The sequence below is a fragment of the Seriola dumerili genome, unplaced genomic scaffold (genome assembly GCF_002260705.1).
Source record: "Seriola dumerili isolate Sdu_G_001 unplaced genomic scaffold, Sdu_1.0 BDQW01000092.1, whole genome shotgun sequence".
In the NCBI taxonomy this organism is placed as follows: Eukaryota; Metazoa; Chordata; class Actinopteri; order Carangiformes; family Carangidae; genus Seriola; species Seriola dumerili.
This window is the reverse complement of record NW_019174347.1, coordinates 1345949-1362904: the sequence shown is the minus strand read 5'-3', so window position 1 is coordinate 1362904 and position 16956 is coordinate 1345949. Positions and strand designations below refer to the sequence as shown.

The 16956-nt window shown below is 39.5% G+C and overlaps 3 protein-coding genes across 5 annotated transcripts; 1 reads left to right on the top strand and 2 right to left on the bottom strand.

Moving 5' to 3' along the window:
- Positions 1-1591: 1591 nt before the first annotated feature.
- On the bottom strand, positions 1592-6028 carry scnm1 (sodium channel modifier 1). 3 transcript variants are annotated; one of them, XM_022746132.1, is made up of 8 exons: positions 5942-6028; positions 4758-4828; positions 4532-4620; positions 3598-3692; positions 3147-3247; positions 2892-3040; positions 2671-2791; positions 1592-2573 (listed from the first exon to the last, which is right to left on the bottom strand). In XM_022746132.1, exons 2-8 carry the CDS (start codon positions 4769-4771, stop codon positions 2462-2464), a joined length of 681 nt encoding a protein of 226 aa, XP_022601853.1. In that variant the 5' UTR covers positions 4772-4828; positions 5942-6028; the 3' UTR covers positions 1592-2461. The 3 variants fall into 3 exon arrangements, with proteins under 3 accessions (XP_022601853.1, XP_022601854.1, XP_022601852.1); XM_022746133.1 differs by lacking the exon at positions 5942-6028 and adding an exon at positions 5014-5079; XM_022746131.1 differs by lacking the exon at positions 5942-6028 and adding an exon at positions 5014-5064 and having other exon boundaries at positions 2671-2740.
- Positions 5971-8530, top strand: lysmd1 (LysM domain containing 1). Its single transcript, XM_022746134.1, has 3 exons — positions 5971-6174; positions 6845-7164; positions 7746-8530. The coding sequence occupies exons 1-3, from the start codon at positions 5995-5997 to the stop codon at positions 7930-7932; spliced, it is 687 nt and encodes a 228-aa protein (XP_022601855.1). The 5' UTR covers positions 5971-5994; the 3' UTR covers positions 7933-8530.
- An 85-nt stretch (positions 8531-8615) lies between these two features.
- On the bottom strand, positions 8616-16423 carry LOC111222418 (tumor necrosis factor alpha-induced protein 8-like protein 2). The gene is made up of 3 exons (XM_022746135.1): positions 15985-16423; positions 10596-10919; positions 8616-9943 (listed from the first exon to the last, which is right to left on the bottom strand). The coding sequence occupies exons 2-3, from the start codon at positions 10911-10913 to the stop codon at positions 9701-9703; spliced, it is 561 nt and encodes a 186-aa protein (XP_022601856.1). The 5' UTR covers positions 10914-10919; positions 15985-16423; the 3' UTR covers positions 8616-9700.
- Between the last annotated feature and the right edge of the window lie 533 nt (positions 16424-16956).

The window sequence follows — 16956 nt, the reverse complement described above, 5'->3', positions numbered from 1 at the left end:
TCATATAAAAAAACACGGACATGTTCACAAGGTTAAAGGTTACAAAGGTAACAGGGATTTTCATTGGAGGGACTCTCTAATGATGTGAAACCAACAACTCTGACTGATAACGTTGTCATTGCACCGTTATCAGTCTGAATTAGATCAGGGTCACTTCAAATGTACAGTTTCTGTCCTCATGCATTTACAAAATTATAACATTATCACAAACTGGATTCTCAATAATATTTATTGATAATATTCTCCAAAGGTTGACATATACTGCAGCGTTTTAGAGATGAACCTTTCTTTTAAAGAATCACAGCTCTTTAATCCCTGTAGTCTCCTCTGATCCTCTGACTTCCCCCAAGCACCTGAGCTATTTTTAACCCCTCCCCCCACCAAACCCTGATGGGAAACGTAACCTAGTCCACTGGGCTTGAGTTACCTTGTTCCAAATATAAGAACCAAGTTTAAGAGGGTTGCACCCGTGTGCACCCGTGGAGATTTACGAACAGAAACAGCTGTTAACCTCTGAGGATTTTGACAGCATTGCTCGGGTTCCTGCCCCTGTTCCCTCTGTCGTTTCTTTAACCTATTTCCTCATTTCTTCAAATCGCTCTGACATAATGTCAAGGTTGACATTACCTCCGACTAATTTCTAGACTTCTCAAAAGGTCACATTTTTGCAAGCCATGTAGACTCCATTGACATTTGGCATCTTGAAATGATTTAAAGTCAGCTTTGCCTCGCCACAATCTATTCTGAGTTTCTCTTTCCTTTGATCACTGTTTTGCAATAAAACACAGGTGTATTTTCGGATTGTAATGCTGGGTGCCATGCGTACTGTGACAGACGTATTCTCCATATTGTGTTCCATTTGTTTCTTTTTTTTTTTTGTCATATTTGCGTCAGAGGACTGTGTAAGTTGTACCATTAAAAGGTCAGGCATGATATTAAAGGTCAACACAATTTAAACGTCGATAACCATTTTACCAGTGTTTATATTTCATCCTGCAACATCTCCACGACAAGTGACAAAGATCTTGCACGTAGAGTATATTGAGTGCGTCCCCATGTGGTGGTGACGCCCTGAGCGCTAAATTAATGAAGTGAGCTTTCCACACATATTAGCGGTGTCATCAGAAACTAACCCACGTTAAGTCCCTCTGCCCCATCCCACTGACCCTGATGGTATTATCCAATTTATACTGACTACGTTGTGGAGAATGCTAACCAGTGGCTTCTCTACCCAGATTAGCACCAATACTGCTGATTTATAGCAAAGCTGACTGAGGATTAGTCCGTCCAGATCGAGGCGATTGCACTCTATTCAAAGGGGTAAAATAGACAACAAAGGGGGGTGAAAATAGCCTTACTCATTCAGTGTGGGACCAGAGATATTCAGCTGAAAATTCAAGCGTTTGCTCAGTGCTGCTTTTTTGATCCTGAAGTGTCCATGAACAGGACAAAAGGCTGCTGGTGGTGAGTTAACGTGATCCAGTCAGTTTTTTTTTACATGGTATGAAGAAACAGGAGAGCTGCATTTCAGTGATGCTTCACTGTGATGATTCCTGTTGAGATAGGATGGTGCAAATATGACAATAATAACTCAAATTTAACAAATTTTAATCAGTAAAAATAACTGCACTCAACAATGAATTGCTCAGACTTGAGAACATAGTGACATCACTAAAAAGACGCCAGACCAAGCAAGAAACACAAAACCCCCACGTTAGTCAAACTGATCCTATTTCACACATCCACCACATTTTACAGAACAACTTCCTGATTCAGCGTTGTGTACAGTTCCTGTGCAATGAGAGGCTATTACTGACAAGACTTTGTTGTACCAACATCTCTTTGTTCTCAGATCTCAGAAACTACTTTGGTGAACATAACCAATAGAACTCATGGCCAAAACTATAAAAATAGTACTAATAAACCAGGATTAATCCTCTAAAGTCTTCCAGACATTAGGACACAAGCATGGCTGGAGTTTTTAGGAGTGGACACAGAAAAAAACCCCACCACTGACAGAAGAGACATGTTCAAAAATGCTTAATGGTATCCTTTGTTGTAATCTTTAATTCTGGTTAATTTTCCATGTAGAATGTTCTAAAAATAAAACATTTTCAGCAAGTTAGAGTAACAGGAGTTTGATATAAACCTGTTCACAGAATCAGCCGACACTTTTCATTAAATTGTGACTTTTCTTAGCACAATAAAAGTAGCAGTAGCAGCTGATGATCACTGGTGAGTATCATGTGTCTGTTACGACTCATGACTGAGTCCAGAGATTACACAGGAAGGCGCTGTAGAGTCAACACAAGGAAACCATGTGATTCTATGAAATGCATAAATCTGTTACACAAAGTCCTTACATGTGGAGCTGTGGCTGTTTCAAACAGCACCGTGACTTCTGAACGTACCACTGTGGTACAAGTTAATCTGTGTTGTGTTCCCACAGTTCTTAGTCCTCTCAGTGACTTGTGGGTAGGCTGGCACGCGAAGGAGGCTCCTCCTCGTCTGAATCAAACTCAACATTCTCGTCTTTAATCCACTGGCCACTGCGGTCTTGTAGCCACCCATCACTATGAAAAAGAAAAAGGTGAAATGTACTGTAAACAATGAGATGTGTACAGTCAAAAATACAGCCAGTTTAAACAGAAAAAAAAAACTGTTCTGTACCTTTTCAGTTTGAGGTAGTGCTCCAGCTCGCTCCTCCTCTGGGCTGTTATGGGCTCTGCCTCCTGTGCCACTGTAAGATGAGATCCTTTTATGTCTTTTGATGGATGTAACTCTTTATTGGCTACAGGAGACAAAACATCCCCACAGTTAAAACATGATCTGGCCTGGGTTTTCTCCAACACTAAATCTGAAAATAAAAGATTTCCTGTGACAGACTTTACCTGCTGTGAAGCTACTAGAGCTGCTTGGCGGTACACTGTTTGAAACTTCAGATTTCCAACTCATGTGTTCTTGCTCAGATGGCATTTTGCTGCTGGCGTTGCCACTGGGATCGGAGCTGATGCTTTCTGGTCCCTTTTCAGATTTTGTGCTTAAAAATCACAGGTTTACATTTAAAGTTGCTTTTTCCCTTTATTCCTTTTCTGAGACTTAAAGTACATGTGGGAATTTGAGTATTAAAAAAGCATCTCACTCACCTTGTTTTTCGATGGCAACTGTTGTATGGTACAGTCTTCAATAAAGCGTGATGTGTAAGCTTCCGTGTTTGTTCAAGTAAAGGGGCTGAACTGGATGGTTCCTAGAATCACAACAACATGCTTTATGTGTGTCTGTGCGGACTGTAGAAATTTCTCAAATGCTACTGGGAGCTCACTCAGTCATCAACTCCACCAAATGCTCCGTCAAGTGTTGTTTATGTTTTCCACAACAGACAACCACTTTAAATTGGTTGGTAGGTTTGTCATGGTCATATGAGGGTCACAGGGCTGCCACACAATACACACAACAACATATCTGTTGTTCCTGGGTTCCACAATTTCTCTGCACTACTTCATGTATCAAGACATTCTGAAACATTTGCTAATTCAACTAAACTGCGACTTGTCAGATCAAACAAAATTGATGCTCCTAACTGTTACAGTTACCAACCTGTTCTCTGTCTTCAACCTGGATGTAGTTTTCATGTTGCCTTTTTGTTATTTCATTTTTCAGCCGCGCTTTCTTGCCATAGAATGATTTTAATCCTGAAGAAATAGAACATAAAAAAGGAACAATCGTTATTTCCCAACTCATGTATATATCTAGGGTTGGGCAACATGATGATATATACTGTGAGGCAATAAAAATGTGTCAACCATTACAAAGCATACCATTTATTTATAGTACTGCAGCTATACATTCAATATCTGTTTGTAGTATGGCATCCTGAGCAATGCTGCAAATCAATGAGCTGGACAGCTCTATTGGATTTTACTGTTATTTGATTTTTGCATCATTGCGATAAAGTGACTTTTGAGGAATTTAATTTATTTGCTGAATTTTTCAAACACAGACATTCCAGTCTGGTTATTGTATGTATTGACAGTTTGTCAGTTCACTCAATTTCCAAAATAATATATCACTGTAAATAAGATAATAATAAAATGACATATTACCCACTGCTAGCAGTAGAAATGTATTCACAAGTAACTGTTGAAAATTGCAGTGAAATTGCAGTAAATTACACACTGCAAATTTTTACGGTCATCATTATGGTTGTCTTAGTCCCATAAATGATGGCAGTAAAGCTGCAATGATTAACTGAATGAAAAAGTAATCGACAGAGTAATCACTAATAATAAGAATGAATTGTTGCAATCCTAGATGACAGATATTTCATAAGGTAAAAGTACTATTTTGCAGACATAGAGATGAAAAATTTTACACCTGTTGAACCCCAAATACAGCTACAAGAGAGGCTACCTATTGAGAAAGTTAAACTAGACAACCTTGGGAAGAATCAGAAATCATCATCTAAACAATTTGCCACACAATAACGCCAAACCAAACATCATCAGTCACGAGTCGGCTTTAAATCGCTCACCTTCTAGGTGCCTTTTCCCCTTCCTGTGGACTGTCAGCATATCAACTGTATCAAACACCGGACGGTAGGAGCACACAAGGCAAGTGTATCTGTAGAAACCAAATGCACAGGATGAATTTCAGCTTCTTGTTATCTGTTACTATGTGTTAACAGACTTTAACAGCTTAAAGGCTGTTAACACAAGAGTTCCTCCCCAAAAACATATCAGTATTGCAAATTAATTCACCTTCCATTCTTCATAAGAGCTGCTTCATCTTCGGGAATAAAATTAGACAAAAGATCTGCCACACGCCGTTTCTGAAAGACAAGGCATGAAAAAGCAATAGTAGAGTGGTTAATTCTTTTCTTTTTTGTACTTTGGCAACAGTTTCAAAGAAACAACACTACAATTTGTTGTTAGCTAGCAGCATGCTAACGACAACAACACGTATAATCTCAGCTGAACTATTTCCTAGAAAAGCTAAAAAAAAATAAAGTGTTACCTTCAGGATGTTCAACTGACTCTTGTCATCACCTTCCCTTTTAAAAGACATACTTATTATGTTTGATAATCTAAAAATAGATGGCTGTGTCAGGTTAGCTGACAAGCTAGCTACTTCACGAAAACGACAAGCTAATTCCTGGTGACGATGATGCGTTCCACTGAAACGTGAAAATAGGAAAGACGAACTTCCAATTTGAAAATACCGTTCAGCATGGTTTTAGGCATTATGTTGTTTTTACCACAATATTTTTTAATTGCTATCGATTTCTTCTTATATTCCTTAGTTTTGGAGAGTCAACACAACTATTACAACGTTATGACTAAGCTCAGTAGCCTACTATATTTTGCATTTGATTTGGCTTGGTAGTGTTCAATGTACCTTTAAACATTAGGTCCGATAAACACTACTTGTCAACGTGTGTATAACGACCAGAAGACAGCAAAATAAGCAGAAATCTCCAATCACCTTGTGGCATTGTATTAATTAAGTTTAAAACCACAAACTGTATATAAGGCTTCGGTTTGTGAGGGTTTCTTCCAGTTGTATTGAATGCAACGCCAGTGACTGGCCACTCCACACGGCAGCCATGGCAACATATGGTAGCAGGCAGCTGACCGCAGGAGTCATGAAAACAATAACGTTAACAACCTTCTCAGCAGCTTTTCAGGCGTTTGTTTGAGAGATGAGGTAGGTTAAAATTGAAGTTAGGTAAGTTACTGTAATACGTTGTGGCAAGGACCCGACAAGTTACGCTAGCAAGATACAATCTGTTTGACAGTCGAAAAAAGAAGGTGCGTCAACGTTAATTAAGTTGATAACTTAGCTAGCAAGCTAACTAAGCTGCTAGCTTGTTACTTTAAGAACATATTGAGGCTAAGTAACTTATGTTCTCTGGATATGAAAAACCTTGAAGTTTGCTGCTAACCGTATTTCCTTGGTCGGTTGCGAGCTTAATGTCAGCGTAAGTGGTTCACGACCATGTCCGGCGGACGAGCGCCTTTGCCAGCCGATGGGAATGGCCTGCTCCGCGGGAGCCGCACGAGATCTTACGGCAGTTTGGTCCGCTCTCCGCTCTCTCCGGTTCGTCAGAGACGCATTGAACACAAAATTCAGCCAGGAGAGACACTACAAGGCCTGTCCCTGAAATATGGAGTGACTGTAAGTATGAACCAGAACCAACTGGCTTTAAACAGTCACCCCTGCAACTAGTGTGTGCCTTTTATCAATTATTTTAAACTTTGATAGAAATGTATAATGTTGTGATGTTGTCTGTCTGTTTATGCAATATTGGGATGTAGGCCTACAAAACGTACATAAAAGTGTAATTGACAGAGCTGAAACAATATGTTGTTTAACTGAATAGCAATATTGAAAAATACTTTTTAAAATGTTGATAATCAATATAACTATTAGTTGCAGTCCTAAAATTTTATTTTTTTTATAGTTTTTAAATATGTGTATTATGTACATTTTTCTTGTTGCTGTCTTATTGCTTTTGTTAATGTGTTATTTGTTCGTTCATCAGTATTTATATTTTGGATGTGAGGATAATGCATCAGCACACTCAACCCCAGTATGTGTTAAAGATTGCTAAATTGATAGAAGAGCAAAAATCACATGCAGGACAGCATCTTGAGTTTAATTGTTAATTCAGTTGTCAAGGAAAGGGCATCTGACCAAAACATCAATGCATAAAAAAATGATTTGAGTGCTGTCCTGTGTGTGATTTTAGTAAAATAAAGCAAAACATATCAACTAACTTTTTAGAATTAAGTGAGACAAGCTTAAAAGAAATTTACAAAAGGCTGACGAGGTCATTCTCTTACAGATGGAGCAAATCAAAAGAGCCAACAGGCTGTACACCAATGACTCCATTTTCCTGAAGAAATCTTTATCAATCCCTGTGCTGTCAGACTTGGATGACTGCAGTAACGGGGTGGATTTGGCAGAACAGGAGGGTGAGAAAGACAATACTGGCTGTGCTCCTGCTCAAAATGGGCAGACTGGGAGCTCCTCTTGGAATAAGCAAGATGATGGTGAAGAAAGGGCATCAGACCTTACTCCAGTAGATTTTTTGAAAAGGTTGGATGATTTGATAAATCAGTCCAAGCAGGCTGCTGTCAAAGGATGCGAGGAAGCAGAGAAAAGGTATGACTGCATGGCTCTCACTGTTTGCTTGTTTACACAGGTTGTTCAGACATGGTTTATTGTGTGACAGAGTCCTAAAGTCTCGCCATTTTATTTACCTGTGTGCTGCAGTTTGACATTCTCAGTCATTTGTTTGTTTTTTATGTCACTCCCAAAGACCAAACAGTTGGTGTGGGTATTGGACATATTTTCATCATGCTGACTTATAAAAAGTATTAGTGAATGTGTATAAGCCTGCCTTCCTAGATGTGAGTGTGCAAATTCCACTATGCATCAAGCCGCTTAGCTTTTGTGTATCTCTTAGAACTTACATCCATAGTAGTTTGCATTGCAGAATCACATTTTTGGGGAAATGTTATGCCATCAGATTTCCACTTCCCCATTCTTATGAACCACTTCCTCCATTGACTCTTGAGTTGTAGGTGAATTTGATTCATAAGAAGCTGGTTTGATATTTAAGCAGACTCATACTCTAAGAGCATGAGGTAGTCTTTCAAAGCCGCCAAAGATGAGTGCAGGCTGATTTTGTGAATCATATCAGTCTTCAGACTTACTGTATCCTCTCATCTGTTTCTTCACAGGGCTGCCGCCTTAGAAGCAGCTTGTACCAGCAGGACATCAGACTGGCGGCCTCTTACACGGTCACAGAGTGTCATTTCATCTTCCAGGATGCAACAGCAGCAGGCAGCACATAGGGCAGTCCCCCTCACTATCACCAAACTCACCAAGAAACTGAGAGACAGGGAAGATGAGATATTTGAGCTGTGACATGTTTTCAGCTGTCTCACCTTGATCATTAAAAAAACTTTTCCAGAAAGCCATGTCACTGGGTTTGGCCTCCCAGACAAAAGAGCATTATATATTATATTATATTATTGTGATCCTCCTGCTGCTGTATGGTTTTTACATAGTACTATTTAATATAGACCTTGTAATTGGAAGTTACACTGTCTTTTAACAAGTCTTTTTAATTTAATATTGCACTCTTGTAGCCTTGTTTTTTATTTATTGAGCTATGCTGTAGGTTCTGAAAATCCTTTTATGGCCCATAGCTGTTTTTTTTTCAGAGCTTGATTTCACATGCACGAAATAAGAGCGTGAAATGTTAAAAATCAGAATTTACAGTCACATGGTTTTGTCATATGACTGGTCAGTCAGTCATATGGTCAGCATGTGGTTGTGTGTGATGCTACCTCACAGCCTGGTAACGCAAAGGTGGCCAAGTTTTCTAACTAAAACCTTTAGCCATGGTATATAAAGTGTATAATTCATGTTCACTGTAATATTGAGAGCACAAAATTGCTCCTAAATGGGTCTTTGTGTGTCACTGCTGAAGAATTTAAATTCCAATGTAGCCAAAGTTTAAAAAAAAAAAAAAAAAAAAAAAAAAAAAAAAAAAAGAGACATGTTTTGTAGAATATATTTTGACAGCAATATTTTTTATTGTTTGTTATGGGAATGTTTTTGGTTCATTTCATTTATGTTTTGTATAGTTCATTTTAAAATAAAACAAAAAAAAATTGATCCCAGGTGTTTAGGTTCAGGCCTAAGTGTATGTTTGTCCACATTTGTCTTACAAGGTTGAGCTATCTTGGCGCTCAAAAAGGTAAGTCTCATTAGCATTTGATCTTTAAAAACTGTAACTGACTTTGTTCCATATTATTGCTTGCACAAAGGAAAATCACTATGCAGTTATTACAGTATTTGGCTATTATATGAGGTGGAATGTCTAGTCAGGACTTGACTTTCCCTTGTCTTTTGAAATTCAATGTCTTTATCACAGAAAACCAAAGAATAACATGTCAGCCAATGACTGTGATCCATTTCTCAGAAAAACATGAATTATAGGATTAACATTCAAACTCACGCAGTCAACACCATGTAAGAGTGGTGATGCTTCGAAACATGTTTTGAAACTGCAAAGTAATGGTGGGAGTAATTGTCCTCTCTGAGGTTATTTGCTTTATTATTGTCTGCATTGTCCTTCTGGATGTTTCAGTAAATGCAGTATATTGGGTTGCTGATGCATGATTTTGACCACCAGATGGCAGTGCTGTATTACAGTGGCATTGTTCCCTGGACTGTTCTCTTTATGCGGTCTTTCCGGCTGTATTCACTCCCCCTCTGCATAATACATAACATCAGTAGTTATGAATAAAACATTTCAAATATTAAACATTGGATGACATTTCATTATGTAATAGAACAGCAGATATAATATAAACCAGTTGATATTCAAGTTTGGTTTCTGTGAACTTTGTCTGAAAAGACAAATACAGATCACAATTTTACAATATATATCATCTCTAAACATAAAAAAAAAAAAAAAAAAAACTTGAGGAATGACTCAACCAACTTTATTTATATCCCACATGTTCTTTGAGAACAATGGGGCAGCAGTACTGTTCTCAAATCACTTGTCTTATGTTGCCAGTCCTCAGCAGCAGTAAGACCAATTTTCTCCAAAAGTTCAGAGTCTTAGCTGCGTGTGCCTGTAGATCTCCCAGTGTCTGACTGACATTTTGTTGTTTCTCCGTCATATTGTGCCTTCTTCCACCAATTTGTTGAGTCCTTTGCAGATCTTGGTGAGGTTGGGTCGGAAGGGGCCGCTGGGGTCGTAAAGTTTGGTCAGGAGCTCTGTGTCAGAGTAATGGTTGAAGACATGGTTGATGCGACCGTGGGATTTAGGGGTGAGGTGGGTGTTGACCAGCTTCAGCAGCAGGTCCCTGCAGCTCGTCAGAAGTTCTGCCATCACTGCCTTGTCAAAGGTAAAGTCCACCTGCATCAGTCAGGAGACGCATTTTTGTTAGAAAATTGATGACATTTTACATTTTTGAGTGTGGGATTTGTGACTGTGTTAATACAAGTAATACAGAAACAGAATAATAAAGTCCTATATCAGGATAGCTGCATGTCCTTGAAAAAGGAAACTGAATAGAATATTTAGATACAGCTATCTACACTTCTCCTTGCAATTTTCATTATGATGTAAATATAGGTATGTGATACAAACCTATTTAAGTTCCGTCACACATTATGAAAGCAGAGATGGAAACAGGCAGGTAAATTAGACTTACTAAATATGTCGTTGAACTAAAATAAAACCACCAAACACTTCATAGAAAGTTTGTGCCACATATAGAACATGTTTACGCTTGAATACAGAATTGAAATACCATATACTGGTTGTATACTGTGTACTAATGTGTTTTGTGTTCATCACATCCATTTGAACTTAATTTGGCGTTTTGTTCCTAAACAGTTAATTTACTGGTGTCCTTATTCCTATTTTATTAATTTATTTGTGTGGAAATAAACTGGAAATATTCTTAACCCTTAATTGCATTTGTTTCAGATCTAGAATAACAAGAAGTTCTTAAGTCTAACATTGCACATCCTGTACATTAAAAAGTTGACAGATGGAAGTGTACCTCATAGAAGCTGATAGCTGTCATGGCCCCTTGGTGCAGCTTTTTCTTAAATTCTTGGGCCACTCCCAGCTCTTCTTTGCTGAAGCGGTTGTTTTTGAACAGCACGCCGATCTTCACCGCAATCTTGATCAGGTTTTTAATGACTTTCTGAGCTTCAGGTTTATTTCCAGAGTACTCTTTGGAGATGCGGTACAGTTCATCCAGGATCTCACTGGTGGTGTCATCAATGAACATTTGCACAGAGCTTTTGGTGGCCATGGTGCTGAGGATCTTTTTCTGGGCCTTCATGGCCATGTCCTTGGAACTGAAGGCGTCCATGGTTGGCTGAATTGTCAAGAAAAAGAAAGGGCACTTTAACAACAATATTGATAAAGAAAGACCTTGTAAATAATAACAGATCCATTCAAGAGTTTTATTATCCAAAAAAGCATTTAGCTGTTCTCTTTGAGAATATTTAAATTGTGTGTAGAGACAGATAGTGATTAAAACTGTAGACATAATTGTTGCAAATTAGTAGTTTCCAACAGTGGTGACAGCTAAAACATTAGGACTTAATGCCCATAAATCATTCAACATAACATCTGTAATCTTCACATAATACTCCTTTACTATTCCAGTTTTCTCTAAATGGCGTGACCGCTCACTGGGTGTATACGATGTAGTTTGTATTTCACATAAAAATTTGGATTTCTCTCTTGCTGTAGCCATGAAAGATTCCCTGTCACTGACCTGACACCAGATTACAATAAATCCAGGGCATCAATAGTCAAAGAATAGGAATAGGTACACCACCTCCTTCTCCATGACATGAATAAGAATAAAAGGGCTAATAGTAAGATGACTGCCTGCTCCACTTAAGAAAAGAAGGTGTTCATGGTAATAACTGTAAAATAAGAGGAGGAACAACATTTTTTCACCAATCAGCACAACTTCAGCCTTTTTTTTACTGCCAAACAGCAAGTAGCTCCACTCGAGTTGGTGGAGGTTAAGTGCCATGTTCAAGGGCAGGCAGTTTGTTGTGGCGGATAGGGAGGACAACACCTGTTGTTCACCTCTCTTATCCATATTTCGTAGATCATCTAAGGTTTTGAAGTGGCGACCTTCCAGTCATTACTGGGGCTCACTAACCTTCAGATTGTCATCCATAATGACACCTCATCAATGAAGTACATTCTAGTACCGCCATTATTGATAATTCAAACGTATATATTTAGAAAACTAAAGATGAATTGATATCCCCACAGCATTAAATTAACAAACACTGAAAATACAATACATTCTGTCTAATATGAATCTCTGTTTTTATCTAATGATAGTTGCAGTGTTTGTTTTTGTATCTGACATGCACATATGATGCCAGAAGGGAAAAGTACCATGGAAGAGACTCCACAGAGGCTTTTATTTTCTCCACTGAGATTTTAACCACACCTAGCATCCATCACAGAGAACCCCCTGGGAGGTCATCAGCATTCATACAGCACGCTATGACAGAACTACAGAATCCACTGTTTATCTTTGATTGTCAACACAGTCTGACTTAATTCCTTTTTAATTCAGTTTAATTTCCCCTAATCTCTAACAAGAAAGCAGGCAGATTTGAAGTGGATCACTGACAGAGGAAAACTACGTTTACATTTTATTTAGCTGATGTTCTTATTAAAGATGTGTATAAAAGCTGGGCAAGCAAAGTGAAGTTAAATTCCATCATCATCAAAATAACAAATAGAGGCTGAAAGGATCAGAGTAATATGACTCTTATAATAGATTAAGTAAATAAGTGTCCTTGTACAATACTTATGCTTGGTAGATAAGTCATAGTTACATCTCCAATACCACAAACACGCAAACGTCATCTTAATCGAAAGAGTTGCAATAACAAAAACAGAATCAAGGAAAGAGTTATAGTATCTCTAGTATGCATCAGTGCCACAGAGACAGCTGTGTAACCTCTCCTACTTCCTGTGTCATTTTCTCTTATTTTCACACATGTACAGACCCAGAGTGTGCGAACAGGCCGGTATTCAAAGACCAGTTACTGAACATCTTTCAGTGTAATTCTGTGAACTGAATCCCACTTCCATGACTTGTGTGGACAAGTACTTGAGAGGAGCATGTAGGCCGCATAGCTGAGGCAGGTCCTTGCCTGCTGTTTCCAGATTCCATCAGCAGCGTGGGCAAGAACAGAATGCGAGCACCCTGAACCCAATGGCTAATTTAATTACTGGCCTGGGGTCTGCCTTTGGGTAAAACAACAGCTAGTCCGTTGCTGATATATCCTGTGTGTTAACAACAGCATATTGTCTGTAATCTGTCAGTTAAATGACTTCCTGATAGTGGCTTTAATGTGTTTCTTCCATGCCTGTTTGTGCGTATTAGATGGTGTTATTGAAATGATGGGATACTCATTGTCCGACTTCAGTAATGCACAGTCAGCAGTGTTAGCAAATGACTCCACGGCTCACTAATAAACGGAAAAGTGGTCCAGTCGCATTAACGATCATATCATGCTAATAGGCAGTACTTGCTGTGACTCTCCCCTATCACTGGCTTGCACCCTAATCCCAGCTGCAACATCCATAATAAGCAAACAGTCACTTTTATAGGATATCTCACTAGGTTGCGTTTTACATGCACAACCATTCATTTTGAACAAGTGTCACATTTCTAATAGCTTGCTTTGTTACCAAAGCTTCGGGTTCCCTGTGGGGAATTAAAGAACATTCATTAGATTAATTTCCCTTAACGGTGATAATGGAAGTGGAGCAGCGTGATAGCTATTTCAGATTCATGCTTCAATCTCATTTATTTGCTAAAAAGACTACAGGGATTTGAGGGACATGCACAGTGTGTAGTCATCAGCCAGAGTTCCACATAGAGAAATGTAACTCCCACAGCAGGAGACTGCTCGTCACTTGGCTTTTTGTTCATCTACATTGTTTATTTTATGCAGATCTATCAGGGGGTTGAGGCTGTTTGGAGAGCATTGAAACATTTTTGTGTAACATCAGCACATTGCCATGAAACCACTTTTCTATAATGGACGTCGTTCAGTCGGTCACATCAAGGACGCTTTTGATGTTGAGCATCAATTTTCTGGTACACATGGACTGAAGAGGGCCTTTAAGTGTTGGTTTGTTGTTGACACACACCAGGGACTGACTGCATTACATGTTCAAGTGTTTGTTTCCTTCCCAAACACCAGCTGGAATTGACAAGCACCTGTATACTGTGTGAGATCTAATACTGTCAGGGGAACAAAATGAAAAATAACTAGACCCCATTTTGCGATGGGATCACGTCAACATGTTGATGTTCCAAACTATGAACACATAGTAGTTATTATTCTAATTTATTGCATGAGTACTTAGTAGTTATTACTACATTATTACATGACTACTCATCACATATGGGTTGGACCACACCCATCCCATCTTTGAATCTGACCTTCATTTTGATGTTAACTACAGACCTGTAAAGTTTCATGACTGTATCTTGCAAAGTTGTGACGCTGTTGCGGTGACAAAATTTGTCTACACTCATATAAACAACTGCCAAAGTACTCAAAACAGTATCTGTGGTAGTTCCTGCTACAGTGGGTGTTTCAGGACACACACACTCACACACTCACTCACTCACTCACTCACTCACTCACTCACTCACTCGCTCACTCACTCACAAGGTGAAAACAATACCAGCCACGTGGCTGCATCTGTTAATAAGAGCAGCGGTGGTGCTATCACAGTAGACATGGTCATCATTCATTTCATAGTAACTGTAACACCAGGGGGTGAGGAATCTTTACGTGTTAGGTTAATGGAGAGTCAGAGGGAGAGTGATGATTGGTTGAGCCATCCAGGCAGGCAGGAGAGGTAAATATTTAGCATTCCTGAGATGACTCCAGCATTGAGTGTTTGCGTGCTTGTATGAGCTTGTGCATGAGGATGTGCATTTCTGAGTAAAAGTCGTTTCTCATGGTTTTTCTTGCATTCATAAATTTTTGCGAATAAGAACACGTTGATTTCTTTTTTTTTGTGTATTTGTGTCCTTGCCCTTTCCAGCGTGTGCGTGTGTACATGCGTGCATGTGTGTGTGCGTGAGTGTGTGGGCTTAGAGGGGGATTCAGGAAGCCCCCTTTGACTCAGTCTACGAAATTATTAGAGTGCAGCAGAGCCTCGTTACCATGAGCTCGACAGATAGACAACCTCACTGACTTTCATCACCAGGCCTGGGGTTGGGTTGACTTGGTTGTAGCTGGTGAGACTGAAAGGAGGGAGGGATAGGTCTCTTTACTCTACCTGCAGCCTTTGATCAGTTTGAACAATGAGAATATTCCAGAAAAAAAGCCAAACCAGTCAATCAGATGAAAACAAGGAGGCCATTGTTGAAAGGTCATCCCTGAGCTGCAAAGGCGGTCGTATTGACCTGACAGAAAGATTTTCTCCTGTTAATTAACTTGGAGAAAAGAGTAAGAGTAAAACTACAGGATATCTGTGCCCTTACACAGCAGCTTTCTGTGTGAGATGAATATTGTGCCAAGATGTAATGTCACTTCCGTTGTGTGTTTTGAACTAGGGACAGCATGGTTGTAGGTTGAGATGTGTAGATGTTTTGCACCTATAATTCTTGTGTAGCTTGTAATTCTTATGTTATCTTACATCAGTGGCATGTTTAACTCCTTATGCAAGTTTGTAAAGATTAAATTGGTTTCATATTTAATTTAGTAATCTTCATTTGACAAATCTTGTTTTAAACAAAAATGCTTCCAGTTATTAATAGACTAGGGATCATTTTGAAATCCTCAAAAAGTACATATTGCAGTTTCTCTCTCTCAACATTTCACAACTCTTGTGAATTGTCATTGCTCAAGCCTGCCACCCATCTGCGATGCCTCAAAAGGGAAGCGAAACAGACAGCAGTTGGCTAAATGGTGGGGTGTCATCAGCAAAGGCCCACAGCTTGTATTTGTCCCTTGAATCTGCACTGCAGTGTGAGTGTGATCTCAACCTGTCACAGTCTTTGGCTCTGACTTAACATGCTTCAAATCAAAGTAGGCCAATGAGTAAAGGGAAAGTCCACTCACTGTCTCGAGACTGGAGTTGAGCAACTCCCAGCCTGTGCAAACAGAAGTGTTAGCTCTACATCTGTGCATGTCACTGTACTTGTTCCAGCACGACTGTGAGTGTACATGCATGTCTCCCAACTCGCGCTCAAGATGGGGAAGTGGAGAGTCACACAATTTGTTCCAATCATCCCTCTGAGTCTGTCTGTGCTGGGCGCCCAACAATAAATACTCTTAATTTTTCCATGAACAAAAAACAAGAGACATAACACAAATCTGGACCCAGAGGAACCTTTTTACTGGCACATGAACAAGGCAGAAGTGTCTTACCTGTGTGTGTGCTGAGTCCCCCTCCCTCCGTGTCTGTGTCAGATCTCTCTCTCTCCCTCTGCTCTGTATCTCAGGTTGACGGCACAGGCCGGTTGATTTAACAAGATCCTTTCATCTTTAGCACGAGCAGAACCAAAACCCTAAAAGAAAACAGCCCTCCTGCAGCGCTTCTGTCAGTGCCACACTGTCTTAAGATAATGTTGAGTTGTACTTCCTTGAGGAACTAAATTGCTATGACACACCCCTCAGTTGTGTGTGTGCGTGCGTGTGTGTGTGTCTCTCTCTCTCTCTCTCTCTCTCTCGGTCTCTCTAGCCTATGTTGCGTTTCCCTCTGAAATTCAAATTCAAACTCTTCACAACTACTGTGTTCCACTCTTGCCCTCACTCATCGCACTTTGGCACTCTCTCTGAATCCGTCTGTCTCTCTCCCCGCTTTCTCTGTATTGCTGACGTTGTGCCTCTGCTTGTTCTGACAAGTGAAAACCCCAGAAAGAATTTAGCAATAATCCAGTGATGCAGCCAGTTGAAAGGGGAGCGGCTTAGCCCTCGTTTTTGTGTTCACCTTCGCTGGAATGTGGCTCCTGTCAGTGTCACTGAGCACCGTGTCCCTCCATGTTTGTCTCTTATTCAAGGAAGAGTCAAAACAGTGAATAACCAGGAGTGTGTCTGAGTGTGACACACGTGCTCACAGTCACAGCTCACTGACTGAACTGAAACTGAACACTTTTAGCAATCTACCGATATAAAGTTTAAGGACCAAGAGCACTGGTAGCTCTTTAGTCTGTAGTTGTGAAGTTACAGTAATGTCATGTAAATGTGTGTTCTTAAATGTCTGCCATATTTTCTTATTTTTAACACTTAAATATTTTTATCTTCATGCTTTGAGGTTTTGCCTTACATCTTGTTGGTTTTTTAAAACATGGTCATAAACTAATTATACCTCATTTTTTTGTAGTTGAATTGACAAACATT

Coding starts and splice junctions, on each gene's coding strand:
- scnm1 (XM_022746133.1), bottom strand. CDS start 5,064: ATGTCTTTTAAAAGGGAAGGTGATGACAAGAGTCAGTTGAACATCCTG. Junction 4,621..4,757: donor GCTCTTATGAAGAATGGAAG/GTGAATTAATTT, acceptor TGGTTTCTACAG/ATACACTTGCCTTGTGTGCT. Junction 3,693..4,531: donor GGGGAAAAGGCACCTAGAAG/GTGAGCGATTTA, acceptor CTATTTCTTCAG/GATTAAAATCATTCTATGGC.
- lysmd1 (XM_022746134.1), top strand. CDS start 5,995: ATGTCCGGCGGACGAGCGCCTTTGCCAGCCGATGGGAATGGCCTGCTC. Junction 6,175..6,844: donor CCCTGAAATATGGAGTGACT/GTAAGTATGAAC, acceptor ATTCTCTTACAG/ATGGAGCAAATCAAAAGAGC. Junction 7,165..7,745: donor TGCGAGGAAGCAGAGAAAAG/GTATGACTGCAT, acceptor GTTTCTTCACAG/GGCTGCCGCCTTAGAAGCAG.
- LOC111222418 (XM_022746135.1), bottom strand. CDS start 10,913: ATGGACGCCTTCAGTTCCAAGGACATGGCCATGAAGGCCCAGAAAAAG. Junction 9,944..10,595: donor CAGCTATCAGCTTCTATGAG/GTACACTTCCAT, acceptor TGACTGATGCAG/GTGGACTTTACCTTTGACAA.